At 47.4% G+C, this 16,975-nt stretch overlaps 1 protein-coding gene across 4 annotated transcripts in view; it reads left to right on the forward strand.

Moving 5' to 3' along the window:
• The window catches only part of Rarb (retinoic acid receptor beta), a 648,568-nt gene that overhangs the window by 564,335 nt on the left and 67,258 nt on the right, over positions 1–16,975 (forward strand). For all 4 annotated transcript variants that reach the window (XM_041662944.1, XM_041662945.1, XM_041662946.1 and 1 more), the window contains one exon: positions 2,528–2,669. In XM_041662944.1, the coding sequence (XP_041518878.1) occupies positions 2,528–2,669 (142 nt within the window). The remainder of the gene's footprint in view (positions 1–2,527; positions 2,670–16,975) is intronic.

Here is a 16,975-nt window from a genome sequence, read left to right on the forward strand (position 1 = left end):
TATATGTGGTTCTTAAATCACACTAAATCTCAAGATAAGAAACATGTGTTTCCTCCAAATTCCTCAAAAAGAAAAAAAAAGCCTTCAGTAGATACTGATGGGCCCCCGATACTCATTCATGTCCCATCTCATGAGGAAATGGGGTGGCCCAGGGCTCCACACTTTGGTAGACTTCCCATCAGTGGGGCGAGAAATTCCATCTGAATATTGGCTCGCTGAATCGTCTATGTTTATGCTGCTGACTTCTCCAGCAAGCTGGAGAGAAAAGAACTCCATCTTAAATAAAGTTGAAGTGGGAAGGGTCCTGGAAGCTGAGGTCTCTAACAGGGCTGAGGCTTATGCCACAACTGAGGGCGGCCATGAGGGAAGACGAAGATGTGGGTGATACAAAACCCTGCGTGAATCACAGGCAGTCCCTGTTTACCCAGCACACCGATCAAAATACCTCCCAGCGTGTGTCATAGCCAAGGGCTCCGCCACACTGGGGATGATTTCCTGAAACTGAGACCCACTGACACCCAGAAGAGCCTGATCTGGAAAACGGAGAAGTCCTATTCAGTTTCTATCAGTGTTTGTGAGCCACACTGATGTGTAATTTGTGATACATAAAGTTCTGTAACTCTCCCTCTCATTTCCCTTGCACATCCCAGTGCTGTGCTCCACGGCCACCAAAAATTGGCTGAGCTGAATATTTGGTATTACCAAAATGAAAAGGGTACCCATCTCTCATGTTCTTTCTGGACAAGGAGCAATGAAAGATTTGGTTTTTTTAGTGTTGAGCTTCCGGGACCTCTGGGAACAAACGGTGCAGCCCAGCATTCTGACACAGTGCCCACACTTCTCCGCTTCCAGGACCTTTGTAACCTGTTGTTTTAGATTCTGAGCATGTTTGTACCATCAGAGGAAACAAACAAACAAACAAACAAATAAGCCAACCATGTTTTCTTGGAAAATGTATGTGTCTGGACTACTGACATCATGACAATCTTAAACCAGATTTCCAGGCCTTTACAGTTAAACCTTGCTGGTAACAATGGGTTTGTGTAGATGCTAGAATCCTAGGACCCATGTGTGAAAATCCGGAACAGCGCGCACTCCGTGTTGAATGTTGGAAGTTGTTAGTCAGGCTCCCGCCATGGTAATTGACTGCAGGCAAGGTTGGGCTCACCCAGGGAGACTTGTGCTCCGCTCAACAGATTTCCTACGTTCAGGAGAATGGCTGCCGAGCGGTGGTAAATCCCACAGCAACTGGCAGGGAGAGCGCCACACTCTTCATAGGAGAGCAACAGTTCTCTGTCAGGCACTAAGAAGAGAGCAAAGATGGCAGGCCAGCGTTTATCGCCTGCTAATTCCTCGGTGTTGATTAGAACAAGCAGCACGCCATTAACCGTGTCTGCAGAGAGGTCTGGCAGTAATTGGGGGAGGGGGCAGAGATAGGAGGCCCCTGCTTTCGAGCCTAGAGTCGGCTTCGTTTTGTGAGTGTTTTGCACAACTCAGAATACATTGCTGCTTTTCTCAAAGTATTCTCCGGAAGTTACAAAATAATGTAAGTCATTCAGCAAACGTGTGTAAATAAAACCAAATACAAGTTTCGTGTAATTTATTCATGAGAGAGTAGATGGCAAAGTCGGTTGGAAGGATGACATGGGGGCGATGCAGATGGGTGGTGGGTAAGGAAGTAGACAGGCAATGGTGGCAGACACATATACACATACATGACGTAGCAAAGAAGAAATGATTGCCAAATTAGATGCAGGGCTCATGATGTCCCCCACAAGGCAATAAAACAATACCCCTAAGGATTGGTTTTCCTTGGGCAGAAGTTCTCCATGCTTAAACCAGACTCGTGAACGCTTGCCCGCTTTCCATAACCTCTCTAGAGAAAGGTGTCTGCTGTGCTGGCCAGGGCCATTCTGCTGTGACATTCATGAGCAGAAACCTGTCTTTCTAATTTGTTTCAGCTTGGGGTATTAAACATTCACTTTGTGGTTTAAGCCATTATCTTAATGGCTAGGATATGGTGCGAAATTGTGAAAACACCTTGTAGAAAACTTCTCGGGTATTGCTAACCCTTGCGTGATGTGCACAGTGTTTTGGCAAATGTGACGCCTCACGCACTGGCTTCCTTGGTAGTGGGTTCCCTGAAGTTGTTTCGGCCAGCTGAAGAGCTAGGTAGGCTAGCTAAGCCAGCGTGGGCTCTCGCTTTGTCTTGGGGTTTTCCAAGCAAATCAGCTTGGTATTTGTTTTAGTAAGACATTAACAGTCATCTCTAGTTTTGACTAAAAGGGCCTTTGGGGCTTACCAAAGAAAGAGGCCAAAGGGTGTCAGGATCCTGTGAGTGTTGGGCACAGAGCCTCTGTTCTTTATAAGAGCAAAAATCACTCTTAGCCCCTCGAGCCATTTCTCTGAATCTGGGGTTTGGGGCTTTTGCAGCGGTTCCCTTTATCAGTAGGCAGAGCCCAAGATGCATCCCGAGGTGGGTTTTGGTCTCTCGTGTTTGTTTATCTGTTCATCTTCTTGCTTGCAGGGCTTTTTCCGCCGGAGTATTCAGAAGAACATGATCTACACTTGCCACCGAGATAAGAGCTGTGTCATTAACAAAGTCACCAGGAATCGATGCCAGTACTGCCGCCTGCAGAAGTGCTTTGAAGTGGGAATGTCCAAAGAGTGTAAGTGGAATCCCCTCCTTACCTTATCTATGTTTGCTCAGCTTCTGAGATCAAATCATGAACAGTGTTAACACGCGACATTCCGATAGGACACTAATGACATGCTGCCATGGCCAGGTATAAACAGAAATGGCATGAAAATATGAGAGCCAGGATGATCTCCTGATCAAGCTTGAATGGCTGTTGATGAAAACCAGGTCTTAGGTGTTGTGGCTGCAGATCCCAAAAGGCTTCCTGACTGGGTAGGGCTCCAGAGGTAACAGTCAGTACGGCCAAGCACACCTTCTATGCCCTCATCCTGACAGTGGCAATAAGGGCCTTTGTGGCATGGGAATGAATGAGATGAGAAGCCAGAATACTCATAGCTGTATGAATGGTCTGTGTGTAGATGGGAGACACGGGATACGTTTGTTCTAGAAGGAATGCTTGGGCATTGGGGACACTGACATTTTTCTCATGTCAGGTTAGCTTTTCTCTTCTAAGCCATTCCTTCCTAACAAGTACAAAAATATTTAAATAAACTAAAAACTGTTTATTGGGCCGTAGACATCTGATAATAGAGAGTTGACTGGCTTTGCATTGATATAAACGGATGTCATGCATACAGAGTTTTTCATTATTGATATTTTCTCCTTGATGCTTTTACACAGAAAAGAATAGGGTGGTGAGTGACAGGCCTAAAACATCATAAAGATGTGTTCCAGGTAAATGGCTTGGGTAGCAAGCTGAAAAAAAAAAAAAGCCATAGGGGTTTTCCCAGGTGAATGGCCCGGGCAGCGGCCTAACATGTCTCAGGGATGTGTCTCAGGTGAGACTTGGATGACATTGCCACTTTTCTATTCATTCCATCACCTCAGGCTATGTCGGAGGCTCACTGTAGAGGAGTCACTAGGCAAGGTGCTAGCCGGGGACCCTGGAGATGCCTTTGTCCTCCAAGAGCATGGAACAAGAAGCCGGGTACCCGTCCATGATTTTACTGTGCATTAGAAGAGTTGTGTTGTGAACTAAAAGCTTTTGTTAAAAGTTTGATCTGAGCCGGGTGGTGGTGGCGCACGCCTTTAATCCCAGCACTCGGGAGGCAGAGGCAGGCGGATCTCTGGGAGTTCGAGGCTAGCCTGGTCTACAAGAGCTAGTTCCAGGACAGGAACCAAAAAGCTACGGAGAAACCCTGTCTCGAAAAACCAAAAAGGGAAAAAGAAAAAAAAAGTTTGATCTGGGAAACACAGCCCTAAGGAGAAAGCTGGGCTGAAGAAAGAGAGCCCCAGTGGCTAGCAGCACTGTTCCGAGGATACTTGGCTTCTTCTGCTACCAATGCCAGGAACTGCAATGGCTCAGGAGACATGCACACACTTCTTGATACTGGTCCTATACCTTCCCCTTCTTCATTGCTTGGGTTTCTGCTCTTCGGCATTGGGATTGGCACAGTTAATCTTATGCCAGCTGGCTTTCCATCCCATCCACAGTGCTCAGTTCACTGCATGTACCTGGGCCAGTCTCAAGAGGGATAATTCAAAACTCTTGGGACAGATGTGCTGTCCTATGCAATGCATGCATACCAGAAAGCTTGTAGGCGCATTTGCAGGACAATGGGCCTTCTAGTGGAAAGGCAGGTGACAGAAAGCAAGCTCCTGACAGCAGCCCTGGACTGCAGGGCCTGCCGACCCTGTGACCTCTGCCTCCACAGGATTTAATTTGTTTCCCAAGAGTTACCCATTGTGGCCTTTGGAGCTAAAGGCCTCTTCATACAGAGAGTCCCCGGGAACAAGCACGGGCTAGGCAGCCGGAGAAAAGGGATGGGTGTGGACCGCTCCCCTCTGGGCAGCTCTGTCTGCAGAACACAGATCAGGTGGCTACTCATTACCCAGCCACTCGATCTGTCCAAACTCCTGAGCTGGGGGTTACTAGCGAGCAAGGAACGTGGAGCCGTGATGCGGATGTTCATTTAGCTTAGGGCTGACCTTTCACCCCTTCATCCCTGCTGGGAAGAGCCTGAAAGGCCTTGCTATTCACAGAGGTGACACTGGGGATATCACCTGATGTTCTGGTTTTGATTTTTGGTTTTTGGGTTTTTTTTTTTTTTGTTTTTGTTTTTTTTTGTTTGACACCCATGCCATGTTATTACCTGGGTGACACTTGGCAATTCACCTGATGACTCAGTTTTGGTCTTGTCGCCATGGGAGTCACATGCATTTCTGTGGGAGAATGTTAACTCAGACTACGGTTATAAATGCGTAAGTCAGATGTGAACTTGGGAAGAATCAATAGTTTCGTATTTATTTTGTGTGGGCTGAAGACCCGTTTCCCGCTTGGATTCCTTAAAACCTGTATCCGCCTTCCCTGTCAAAACCGGCAGCTTCGTTGGCAATTAAAAAAATAATAATGTTTACACCCACAGGAAAACCCCAGCTTCAACTCTCAAGGAACTTATCATCTTAATTAGATTTAAAAATACAGACACGGGAAGAAAATGGGATCATTATGTCCAACCACACAAAAATAAATATGTTTTTCCTAGAAGGAAATTGGAAAGGAAGTAAGTACTTGGAATACAGAAATTGAGAGTCTGATAGAGTATTTTTAAAGCTGAAACAGAAACAGAAGGAAGCAGACAAACATGAGAGCTGTAATCAGTTATCTCACACCATACATAATGAAGAGGATCCCGGGAGTAACAGAAGCTTCTGGAATGTTAGAACTGAAAAAGGATCTTGGGGATTGGTTTCATTTGCTTGACACCTAAGCGCACCAACACCCAGAAGGACCAGCAGGTCATGCCAGCAATCCCTTCCTGTGGAAAGAGAACGCCAGGTCCAGCCTGCCTCTTTTCCTAACCCCATTTCTTAGCAACTTTGTTACTCCAGTTCCAGCCATGGAGCTTGGGGATTTGTTAGAGCAGGGGAAGTGCCTGGGGTATGGCTAGTGTCCCCCAAGGGTGGGGAACAAAAAACCAGGTACCCCAACCATTGCAAGAGCTGTTAATGAACTAAGAGATTTGGATTTGGCCTGTAGAAATAGAATAGCGGGGAACAGGGAGAAGCCTGAGCCTGAATGTCACTTGGATGAAAGTGACAGAGAGACTTAGCTGACAATCAGCCACATCACTGAGAGTCCACGGGAGGCACCGGCTCACGGGGCTTGGGCTCCTTTTTCTTCATCCTATAGCAGTGTGTTGTTGTCACCTTCCTGGGTGGGAAGCTGTTCCCTGTGGCTGACAAAGATAGTCACCAGCAGCTCCAGGCTTGCCTTCCGGGGGGGGGGGGCGGAGAAGGGGGGAGGGAGGGAGGGAGACAGAGACAGAGACAGAGACAGAGAGAAAGACTTGGGTCATGATCATTTCACCACAAGATATGCGGGGTCCTGTTAGTCTGATTTGAGTCATATAGTCATATACTCCTTTGGGAACACATGGCTGTCTGCCGTCATTGTGTCCTATGCTCTCCCCCAAGCCCAAGGCTGAGGTTTACTCTACCTAAATAACTGGTCCAGAAGCACGAAGAAGCTATCCTTTAGCATGTAATCAAAAAGATAGGAATGAGCAATATAGCTCAACAGAACAGCCCTTGTCTTGTGTGCCTGAGACGCTGGATTCATCCCCAGAACTGACATGACATCAAGCCTCCTATAGACACAAATTCCATAGTGCTGATCCCAGGCCATCCTTCAGTTTTTCTAATTTTAGTTCTTCTTTTTTTTCATATATATATATATATCTATATCTATATAGATATATATATATATCTAAGATGGTCTTAAGCTCAAGACCTTCCTTCCTCTGTCTATCTTCCGAGTGCTCACAGGTCCCCCATGCCTGCTCTTATTCATTCTTTATGTTTGCTGGGAACCAGAGAAATCTAAGAACCACGTCACAGTGGCAGCTAATTCACGGGCTGTTTTCCACATGATGGATACTGTATTAACTGCTTTTTATTTCCTAGCGAAAAATTAGTTATGCAAAACGATGAGTTTCATAATAACATTTTTTCTGAATTCATCCTATACTTTGCTTATAGTCTCTCTCTCTCTCTCTCTCTCTCTCTCTCTCTCTCTCTCTCTCACACACACACACACACACACACACACACACACACACACACTGCATTCTCTTGCCCCTAGTCTCCCTCCTACTGGTTGGTTCGCTTTTTCTTCCCACAGAGTCTCCCTGGAGAGATGGCTCAGTGGTTGACAGCGAGAGAGCTGTTCTTATGAACAGTACCCAGCACCTCTATCAGGGTGGCTCACCAACAGTTGGAACTCTGGCCGCAGGTGTTCCAGTGTCTTCTTCGGCCTCCACAGGCACCTGTACTCATGAGGGCAAACCTATTCTCAGACATACGTGTATGATTTTAAATGTAAAAAATAAATTTTAAGTAGCATCCATTTTACCTTTATGCCATAGATAGGTAAGAAGATAGATAGATAGATAGATAGATAGATAGATAGATAGATAGATGAGAGAAAGAGAGAAAATGTAGCTGTGGTTGTACTTTCTGAGTCTGGTTTATTCTGATAAACATGCTGATGTCCGATTTCATCCACTTTCTACAGGTGACATGATTTCATTCTTTATGACAGAACAAAACTATTGTTTGCATAAACCCCACCTTTTTATCCAGCTATCTGCTTACCTGCTCATGGGCACCGAGGCTGCTGTGTATTTCAGATACTGTGAATTACTCTTTCTACCCCACTGCTTCTGGCCACAGGCCAGGAGACGCATTGCTTAGAATCTTCCCCTCCTTTTTCATTCTTTGTGGCAGCTGAGACCAGAGGAGTTCGTTGTTGTGCTCAGGGTAGCACAGCTGACGAGGAACAGCGCTGGGATATGGAAGGATGGTTTACATTTTATTTATAGATCTGTGTATGTGTGTGTGCATGTGTGAGCTCAGACATGCACACATGCACACCTATCATGGCCCATGAGCAGAGGTCAGAGGACAGTTAATAGGAGTCAGCCCTCTCCTTTGCCATGTAGGTGCCAGAGATCAACCTCAAGTTGTCAAGCTCAGCAGCACCTTTACCCCAGAGCCCTCTTGCTGGCCGTAGCAGAAGTCACTTGATTATAAAATCTGTATTCAAGCTGAAATATATACTGCATGCCATAAAAGGCAGCTTTTAAAACTCTGAATTACTTTTTCTCCTCTGTTTTATTGCCAGTGGTTAATAAAACAATCAGCACACTGCTTGTTCTATATTAGAGATGTATTCCCTAGAATACCATGTGAAAATTTAATTCTGATAGATCAAATTTGATTTTAAATGTGTAAAGGGATTTGCTAGTAAAAAGTACTCCTCCGCGGTCCACTGAAGCACCGGGGTTGCGTCTACAGCCTTCTCGTGGTAAATGCTGGAAGGTCTTGTATTTTCGAGGGCTTTGCAGGCTAAAGGAGGCCTCTCTGTAGCCATCGGCGGGAGCCCGGTGTTTGAGAGTGCTATGGGAGAGCGAGCCCAATCAGTTTCAGCAGTCACTCATTCTGACAGCGCTGCAAACAGCTATGAAGCCTCAGAGAAGCCACTGAAGCAAAGGGACACCAGGCCGAAGCAAGAGCTCCTGGTGGGCTCAGAGGGACTCTGAGGCCCTGCCTTGAATTAAAACGAGAAATATAGAGAAAGCATACACACCAGGGTCTTTTCCCATCCTTAGCACCACTGTAAAACTTGCCAGCCTGGGCTACTTAGCTATTAATATATAGTGATTTCTGGGCTAGCCTGGCACGCTGTGTGAGACCCTGTCAGAAAGACAAGACAGTGAGTGAAGGATGGCCGGAAAGAGAAGTCAGGGAAGTCAGCTCTGGAGAAGCGGTTATGTAGTCATGGTGACAGACTCAACAAGACACTGCCCTTGCCACAACTACAGAGCAAGCTTGACCAGTAGGCTGCTCACATAAGTCCAAGGGGATCGCTCAGAGCTTTAAGCCAAAGCTTTTACTTTTATTTATGTATTTATCTTTAAGGAAAACACTGTATAGTCCAGGTCCTTTACTCCTTTTTGTACATTAGGCCTGGAATCCATACGGAACAGGGTCCAGTGCTCAGGCTCCTTCCTGCCAGGCCTCACAAGGAGTACTTCTCTGGGTGGAGCAGACTGGCACTTCACCTGAACCCAGGCAACCTCTCTTTGGCTTCTGTTTTCTCCTGATCAGTTTCTTCACCTGCTTCAGGAAGCGTCTTGGGCCCTTGGAGTGATTGATGTGCTCAGTCCATTCCTTAATCCTCTTGGCAAGAGTCTGGCCCTTAGCTTACTTGTTTACAATGATGCCCATGGCATGCTGGGTGACGGAGCGGACTCTTCCAGGTTTGCCGTGGTAACACTTTTGGGGACATTCCTTGTTGAACAGTGCCCATTCCCTTGATATCTGCAATATCACCCTTCTCATAGATTTGCATGTACGTGGCCAAAGGAACAACTCCATGTGTCCTGAAGGCCTACAGAACATGGATCAAGTGCCCCGTCCCTTTCCCTTTGTGTTTGTCATTTTGTCGAGCTCCTGGAGGCTGGCTGCCACGGCCAAGCAAAGGTTTTATTTTTTACAGTCTGGACCTTTTAAGAACTTAAAATTTTGGAAGATGTTTTTGGATATGTAGTCCATGATACCTTAGAAGCTGTCAAGATGGCACCGTGTAGCTGGGGGAAATGTGAGCAAAAGATTTTGGTCATCGCCCACAGGCACCCGCATGCCGTGATAGGCCAGCTACTCTAAGTGACGGTCCCAGTGCTCTCCTGTGCCAAGTACAGCCACTCTGTCACCTCAGCTTGTCCTTCTTCCCACAGACACAGGCTCCACCCACGCCAACCTATGCTGCACTAAATACCTGAGCCTGTATTGCCCAATTCCTCCTCCCATTGACCGTCAGCCTGTGGTTACATCCTTCCTCTCGGAAGATACCCTGAGCTTATCCCATACCTTCCCATAGTGCTTTGCACACACCTCCACAACCCACATACTCACTGTATTTCTGCGCAAGGTTCCCACTTTGTCTATAAACTCTGGAAAACTCACTTCTCTGCCTCTTGGCTACAACCAAGTGAAGTTCGTATGCGTCCAGAATATAATTGCCCCCTATCTTTATCTCTGAGCCCCTCTACCCACTTCTTCCCTAGAAAGTCCCTCTCCTGCTTTCATGCCTTTGTGGATAGCTGTGTGGCCACTGCATCCCCGTCTTTAATTAGGGTTGCTTGCAAGAGCCTGGGGGAGGGTGTGTTTACTTGAATGAGGGCGGATTACCAGTGGCCAGCCTCTGAAGAAATATGCCTACCCCTCTCCCAGCCACCACTAAGGGCCTGGAGCTCCTTAGGGAAGGGTGGTCACCTTCTGAGCTCCTCCCTTCTCACCCCACCCCCCACCCCTCACCCCTACCGACGAATGAAGGCATGTTGAGGGCCCAGGCGTATACAGAGCTTTTATGCTGATTACAGAGGTAATTGGTGCTGCTAGGGCACTGTGAGTTCTTGGGTGTAACAGTCATGTCAAGTCTAAAAGACAGCTAGTTTTCACAGCATAGACCCTCCCCCTTCCCGCTCCCACCTTGATCCTCCGTCTCTGGCATTCCTTCCACCCCTCTGCCTCATTCAGTGTTTGCTGAACCCTGGAGTGGGTGGTAGCTGTGTATTTTGGGCTGTGCTCTGATGAGTCACTTTTTCTCAGCACTTCGGCCAGGTTTTAAAAATAACCTTTAGCTCCTCTCCGGCTGTACTGGCTGTGAAGTTGTCCAACACAAAAGAACTCCGGCTGGGGATCTGTTCAGTCAGCAAGTCGCGTACTGGTTAGGGCCCAGAGTGGAGCCGAAGTGATCACACACAACACTCGGCATGACGTTAGAACGGATCTCTTCAATCCTAAGCAGAAGGCAGTTCCTACAACTGCCTCTTTCCTGTTCCTTCCTCTCATTAAACAGAGAAAAATGTTGAACTGAGGAGGCCCCTTGTAGAACTTGCCCTTCCCAGCTGGGGCAATTCAGGTTGGAAAATGTGGGTTTCAGGGATTGCCCGCACCAAACCTCCACAACCAAACTGCTTGCTGGCATGAGAGGGGAACCCTAAGCATCAACCTCAGGAGATTGTGAGGAAAATGGAGGAAGACACATGCAGAGTTAAGACATTTATGCTGAGGTCAGTAGTGGACCGAGATGCTCCGGTCTCCATGGCCACTGGTCTTTTTACTCAGAGACCCTCCTGCAAGGCCTCATGTCCACCACACAGACCCAGAGATGGTCCCCAGCTCCTTACATTTCTGCTTTTCTTACTTAAAACTACAGGCTGCAGACTGACAAAGGCTACCTCTTTGGATAACTTCCTGAGGCTGTGTTTAGGTGACTTACGCTCTTGAGTAGGGAGCTAAACACTTTTGATTTCGTTCAAAAAAGAAAAATAAATAAAAGCTGTTTAGTGTCTACATCACAGGGAATTTTTTGGTATTTTTTTTTCTTTTCATTCTGTGGCAGGTGTTTCGAGAGTGAATTTATACAGAGAGCAACTAAATAATCTTCAGATTTAAGAGTCCCTAAACACGCATTGATACCTTCTCATTGGAGGCATGTTAAACTTAAAAACACCCCCCTCTCAAAGTCTGTAAATTCAAGGCCCATGTGCAATATGGCCATCCCCGGGGCAGGCTAGCCTCAGACAACTTGTCCTCAACAAGCCCCTCCAAATACCCGCGTCCTGACCTTGTGCTAATTCACACTAAAACAAACTCTCGCCCCAAGCACGGTCACCTTCAGCGGCCTACAGACTTTCCTACTGTGCCCACTGGCTCCCCTGCAAGCTCACACAGGCCTGATGACAAGGAAATTCCCATGGTACATTTCCCTGTGTGCTCAGGAACGTCCATAAAAACCACCATCAGGGTGGGTAATGTCTTTCTAATTTTAGTCGATTTCCTCGTTCGTCCTGCGTTGTCACCCGTCTTGAAACTGCAGATTTTTGATTCTGCGGAGATGAGCCCTTACTAACCCTTGCCTTTTGCTCCGTGGCCTGTTGATCCCCACTCACACCCCAAAAGCAAGTGACAAGCTGGGAGATGAATGTCTACCTTTGACTGTCCAGGAACTAAAAAGCACCTTCCCGCTGGGCACTGGTCTTAGGACCACGTACTAGGGCGTGAGCCCAGTGACCTCGGAGGGAAGGAAGTAGCAACGTCCCTTCGGCTCTATCTACACTCCTCACCACTGCCTTCTCTCCTGAGAGGGGACACTTGGTTCAGCCGCACCTTAGAAGAACAGGACGTTACTATTACACAGTCAGCCAGAGCAGGAAATATCACAAAGGGCTTTGAGTTGTTCCGAGTAGGCAGCTAACTCTCCTCCTGCCCCAACCAGTAGTAAGGCAAGCTGCCCTGACCTGAGGACTCTCCTGCCACCTTGCAGGGCCATGTAGACCACAGGTGGGGGGATTATGCAATCCATGCTGTGCTCGGCACACACAGTAGGTGCTAAACGCAGCGGTTTGCTTGCCATTTGTGGGGGGCGACAGCTTCGCGGTGCTGGCTGGCTGGCTGTGGCTATAGCCAGAGCCCGGATGAGGAGTTCCAAGAGGGAACTAGGAGCCTCTCTTTACAGTTCTTTGTAATGACACCGGTAAGTGGGCAGCCCCAAATGTTATGCTAAAGCATCACTAGCGAAGCTCCGTGAGCCTCCTTTCTAAAGGGAATGCCTGCCTTCCCTGGTTCCTGCTCACTGAGGCACATGGCTCATTGGCCTGGAGCTGCCTAAATGTATAACCAAATTATGGGAAAATGTCTGAGTGTCCTAGAACCCAGCTCCTGGGATCTCTTCCTGGGCCAGTGAGGGTGTAGGGGTAACACAGAGTCTCCCAGGTAGGGCAAAACCCACCTCTGACAGTGGAGGCTGAAACACCAGTCTTTTTGCCGCCGTCCTCTCTTGGCCCAACTGGCACCTTCCTCTCCCTCAGCGGAACTTGTGGTCTACCCTTATCTCCCAACCACATCCTGTCCACACTTGGTTCTCCTCCCCAGGGCTGCTGTGCAGTCAGCTGCGTGAGAAAGCAGCAGGGGAGGACATTAAGGCAGCCTGGTGCTCAGTATCTTATCTGAAGCCCAGCCTCCTGGGACTGTGGGTCATCCAGGGAAGGACAAAGGACAGGAAGAGGGACTCTGTGCTCTGGGGTTCAGAGGCCTGCCAGAATTACTTCTCTCATTCCTATAGCCAAATACTTGACGAGAAGCAACTCAGTGGAGGAAGGGATTATTTTGGCTTTCAGTCTAAGAGGGTAGACTCCATCGTAGATCCCACACCCAATCAAGGTGACAGGCAAGTCCATAGTCACACTTCCTGAAGTCACGCTGGTGGTTTCTAATACCCAGGATTCTTTTAGCCACATTTTGCTTTTGCGATGATGCAGTGTCTGGCATGCTCTTCTCCTGTATCCCATCTACTTGTGGGATTTGGTTTCCCAAATCAGTCTACGCACACAATGCTACAGTAACTTAGGGACAGTAAACCTGCCGGGAAGAGCGTCACGTCCTATAGTGAGTTTTTCCCTGTGTGGTACTCATGTAAGTTTTCAGTTTCAAGAATGCCAGGACGGCCTTAATTAACACGTCTCCACTCTCTCCTGAGTTCACCAACATGTGAAGCAGGGCAGCAAAACCCCACAGAGACTGGTTGGATCTACTTCAGAGGCCTGCAGACTTTCTGAAGTGCCAGAGAGTAAATATTTTAGGCTTGGCAGAACCCTTGAAGTCCCTTGAGACGTGAGCGTGGCTTTCTTCCAATAAAACTTTATTTACAAAAGTAAGCTATTGATCTGAAGAACCTGGGTTTTTTTTTTTCTATTTACGGCAAATATTACTTTCCTCTTTGTAGTAGCAATGCATGTACTTCCTCTGCATTTTATTTAAGCAACAAGTCAAGTTAATTGAAAGCAAAATCCTAAGAAGTGTGGCTCTGTGAAATACCGTGAAGATGGCGCTGCAGGGATTAATATTTGGGAAGTCCTGGTTTATACACTGAACAGACGGGGCTGGAGGCTGGAGTTCGGCAGTCGCTGCTCATTTCGCCAGAAGACCACCTGTCTCGCAGGGCCCTCTTCATCTCTAGTCAATCCACCGCTTGAGAACGAACAGGTGGTCTTGCATGGTACACATGTATGCATTTGTGTGTATTCATGTACGTATGTACACGCATGTCTGGACACATGTGCACATACAGGTATCAAGAACATGGAGACCAGAGGTTGATGTTGAGGTTCTCCTCAATTGCTCTCCTTCTCTTTTTGCAATAAGACCCACCACTGAACTGGGAGATGTAATTTGACGAACTGGGTGGTGAGCTCCAGGGCTACGCCTGTCACCACTACCGCAGCATTGGCATTGACTTCACGTGGCACTGTCACCTTGTAGGTGAGTGATGGGAACCGAATTCAGTTCCTTAAACTTACACGGCAAGCCCGTTAGCCTCTGAGCCATCTGCCTGGCCCCCCGTCTCATTGTTAGATCTGGTCGCATGCTAACATAAGCAAGACCCATGAGTGGGTGCACGTGTGCAGGGACTTTGAGCCTTTGGTGACCTGATGGTGGACTGTGGGACCTGGGAGGGACATCCAGTTGCAGAGTGACTCTGACTCCCCAGGAGCAAGCAGGCAGTGCTGTGTCACACAGCAGGGACAGGGCACCCTGGATTCAGGCTCTGTGTAAACTTGGCAAATTCCTTAACATCTTAGGCCCCGGGCCTTGGGTTCTTAGCCTGAGGATAAGAAGAGTTCTCATGGTTGTTGTGAGCATTAGTACAGCAATATAAGGCTGGGCACAGGGCTTAGCTAAAAGTCGGCTCAACCTTTGGCTCTCCCCACCACGGGGCTAGGTGTGCCCGGCCCCATCAGCAGTGCTGTGAGTAAACACACAGAACAGCAAATGCGCTGGCTACCCCCTAGGCCAAGTGCTCAAAACAAGAGCTGCTCTCGAATTTGAAATTTGACCCAGGGGTTCAGCTTTACACCCACATGGTAAAGTAATTGGTATCCCAACCCATGGCAGAATTGCCACACCGCACCAGCTGATACCGTGTGAGGACTCATCACTCGTCATGGCTCACAGATCCATCTCAGGCATCTCTGCATGAGAAGAACCCAGCTCAGCCCTCGAGGCATGGCCAGAAGAAACCAGTCTTGTCATAATGTCACCCCATTGCCACATGCCATGCACCCACAGCTCAATGTGCACCACATTTGATATAACTCCAGATCTGTGTGCTGGGCTTCCTCCCTGCAATGCCCTTACCTGCCCTTTCTGCACCTCCTCCACCCTATGGGAACAAGTGACCTCACCAAGCAGATCCTATGCAATGCAGCAGGGGACCCATGGGGGTTACTCCCTCCTCTCACTGTGATATTAGTGACACCTCTGTTGAAATGACATTCAGAGTCAAACTTGTTCTTGAGTCCCGGAGACGTGTGTGCATGTGTGTGCATGCGTGTGTGTATGTGTGTACATGTGTGTGTGTTGTGAAAGAGTAAACCATCCCCACAGCTGCTACTCAAACCAGCTCTAAGCCTGGAGAGTGGAAAGAGAGTCTCAGCCCAGGGCTTTATACGCACCACAAAATGGAATGAGCTAATGAGAAAACATGCTTCCAAATTGGGGGGATGAATCAAGAGCTTCTCAGTTAACTTCTCAAGAGTTGGAGTTTTAAATCACACAGGTTTCAAGTATAATGTAAGTTGAAGAAAACTTCGGGCTTCACTGATACACTGAGTCCAATGTTGTCTTCCCTGTTTCCTCTGGAAGCTACCTAATGAAACGATGTCTCAATGCTCATTCCATAGTGTATAGAAGCAGATGAAGCCAATAGATTCCCACAGGAAAGATGTACTTTCTTTTAAAACTGTATGTCTCTCACACATGGATGCATGTGCCTACACACGTGACCAAATCTGTGATTTGAGTATACTATCTTTCTATATACTTCTACTAAGAAAATAGCACTACTTAAACTTGGACACAGGACAAGAAAGGTGGCAGGTAGCTTTGGAGTAAGAGAGAGGAAGAGAGACAAAATATTCACCCTGTAAAAGGAAGAAGCAGCTCCCATTCTTGGCTGGAGATGTTCTATTTTCATCTTGAGTTATTTTTCATTCTGCTCTAAATAGACGTTGAGGGGAAAAAAAAAAACCAAAAAAAAAAAACAAAACAAAACAAAAAAAACAAAAAAAACGGTGCCCAAAGACAATCCCCAGCACAGGGAGCTGGCTGGATAAATATGTGTGTGCCTTTAAAATAGCTGGCAGATGGCCTGTGTTTGGAAACAAATGCTTCCATGAAAGTAGCAGCCGGGAGTTCTCCCGTGGCCCCTGGGTTCTGGGTGGTGACGGAAACACTCTAAGTACCTTCTTCAGTGACGGCGACCGTGACAGCAATTCTCTGGAGGGTGGCTACTTAAATTGCCCAATAAATCCAAACACAGGGCACAGTCTAGAGTGTGGCTTCTTGAAGCAGCAGCACACTTAGCCCTGGCCCTCCCGCCTCTGCCACTGTAATAGAATGGTTATCTCAGCTTGTCTCTCCCATGATCTGCCTTTCCGGGCAGAGTGCAGACTTAAGCGATTGCCTGAAGAGCTGGGGGAGCAGAGGCAAGCAGGATTAGTTTTGGAACCAGGGGAAGTCAGTACAGCGTTTGTTCTTGAGAGGGTCCAGCATGCCCCAAATGTCCTATAATGTATTTTACCGGTGTATACTATCTTCGTGGTTTTAAAACAAAATAGAAGTTTTATTTTTCAAGGTGATTGAAGGACAGAAATGTTACTGGTATAAGAATATACACCCGTTGTCCATTTTTATTTGTGGGGAAGAGAGTTGTCCCATGATGCTGTCTGGCTTCTAATCGTGTTTTCATTCTGCAACATTGCTTAAATATTAAAACAGTGCTGAGAAGCTTCATTGCCTCTTCAAAGTGGAGGCGTTTAGGAGATGCTTCCTCAGAAAAGACCAAAGCGATTTCTGTCACCAGCTGACCACGGGTTTAGGATGCCAAGGAAAGAATCAAGTGTAAGATTTCATGTGGATAGGATCCTACTTTGTTTCCTTGCGTGGGAGCAAGTTTCAGCCGAGTGGAAACTTGGCTGTGGATCTTGAGGACTTTGAACTCTCAGAAGACAGAGACCCTGCTGCCTAAAATGAACTCCTGACTCCAGTAACTCATGCTGCTAGTGGTTAGTTCAGGGAGAGTACCATCGGGGCTCCTGCTGGCCTCCTGGACCAGCAGACACTTGGAAACGGCCTTCTCTACAGTCCTCAGGATGATAACGAGGTCCAGGTCTTCAGAAGGCATTCATAAATAGTGTTTTCCAGGTGGCC

This window comes from Microtus oregoni, unplaced genomic scaffold (genome assembly GCF_018167655.1).
Source record: "Microtus oregoni isolate MIOR12 unplaced genomic scaffold, Mior012 000013F_ref0000133, whole genome shotgun sequence".
Classification (NCBI taxonomy): Eukaryota; Metazoa; Chordata; class Mammalia; order Rodentia; family Cricetidae; genus Microtus; species Microtus oregoni.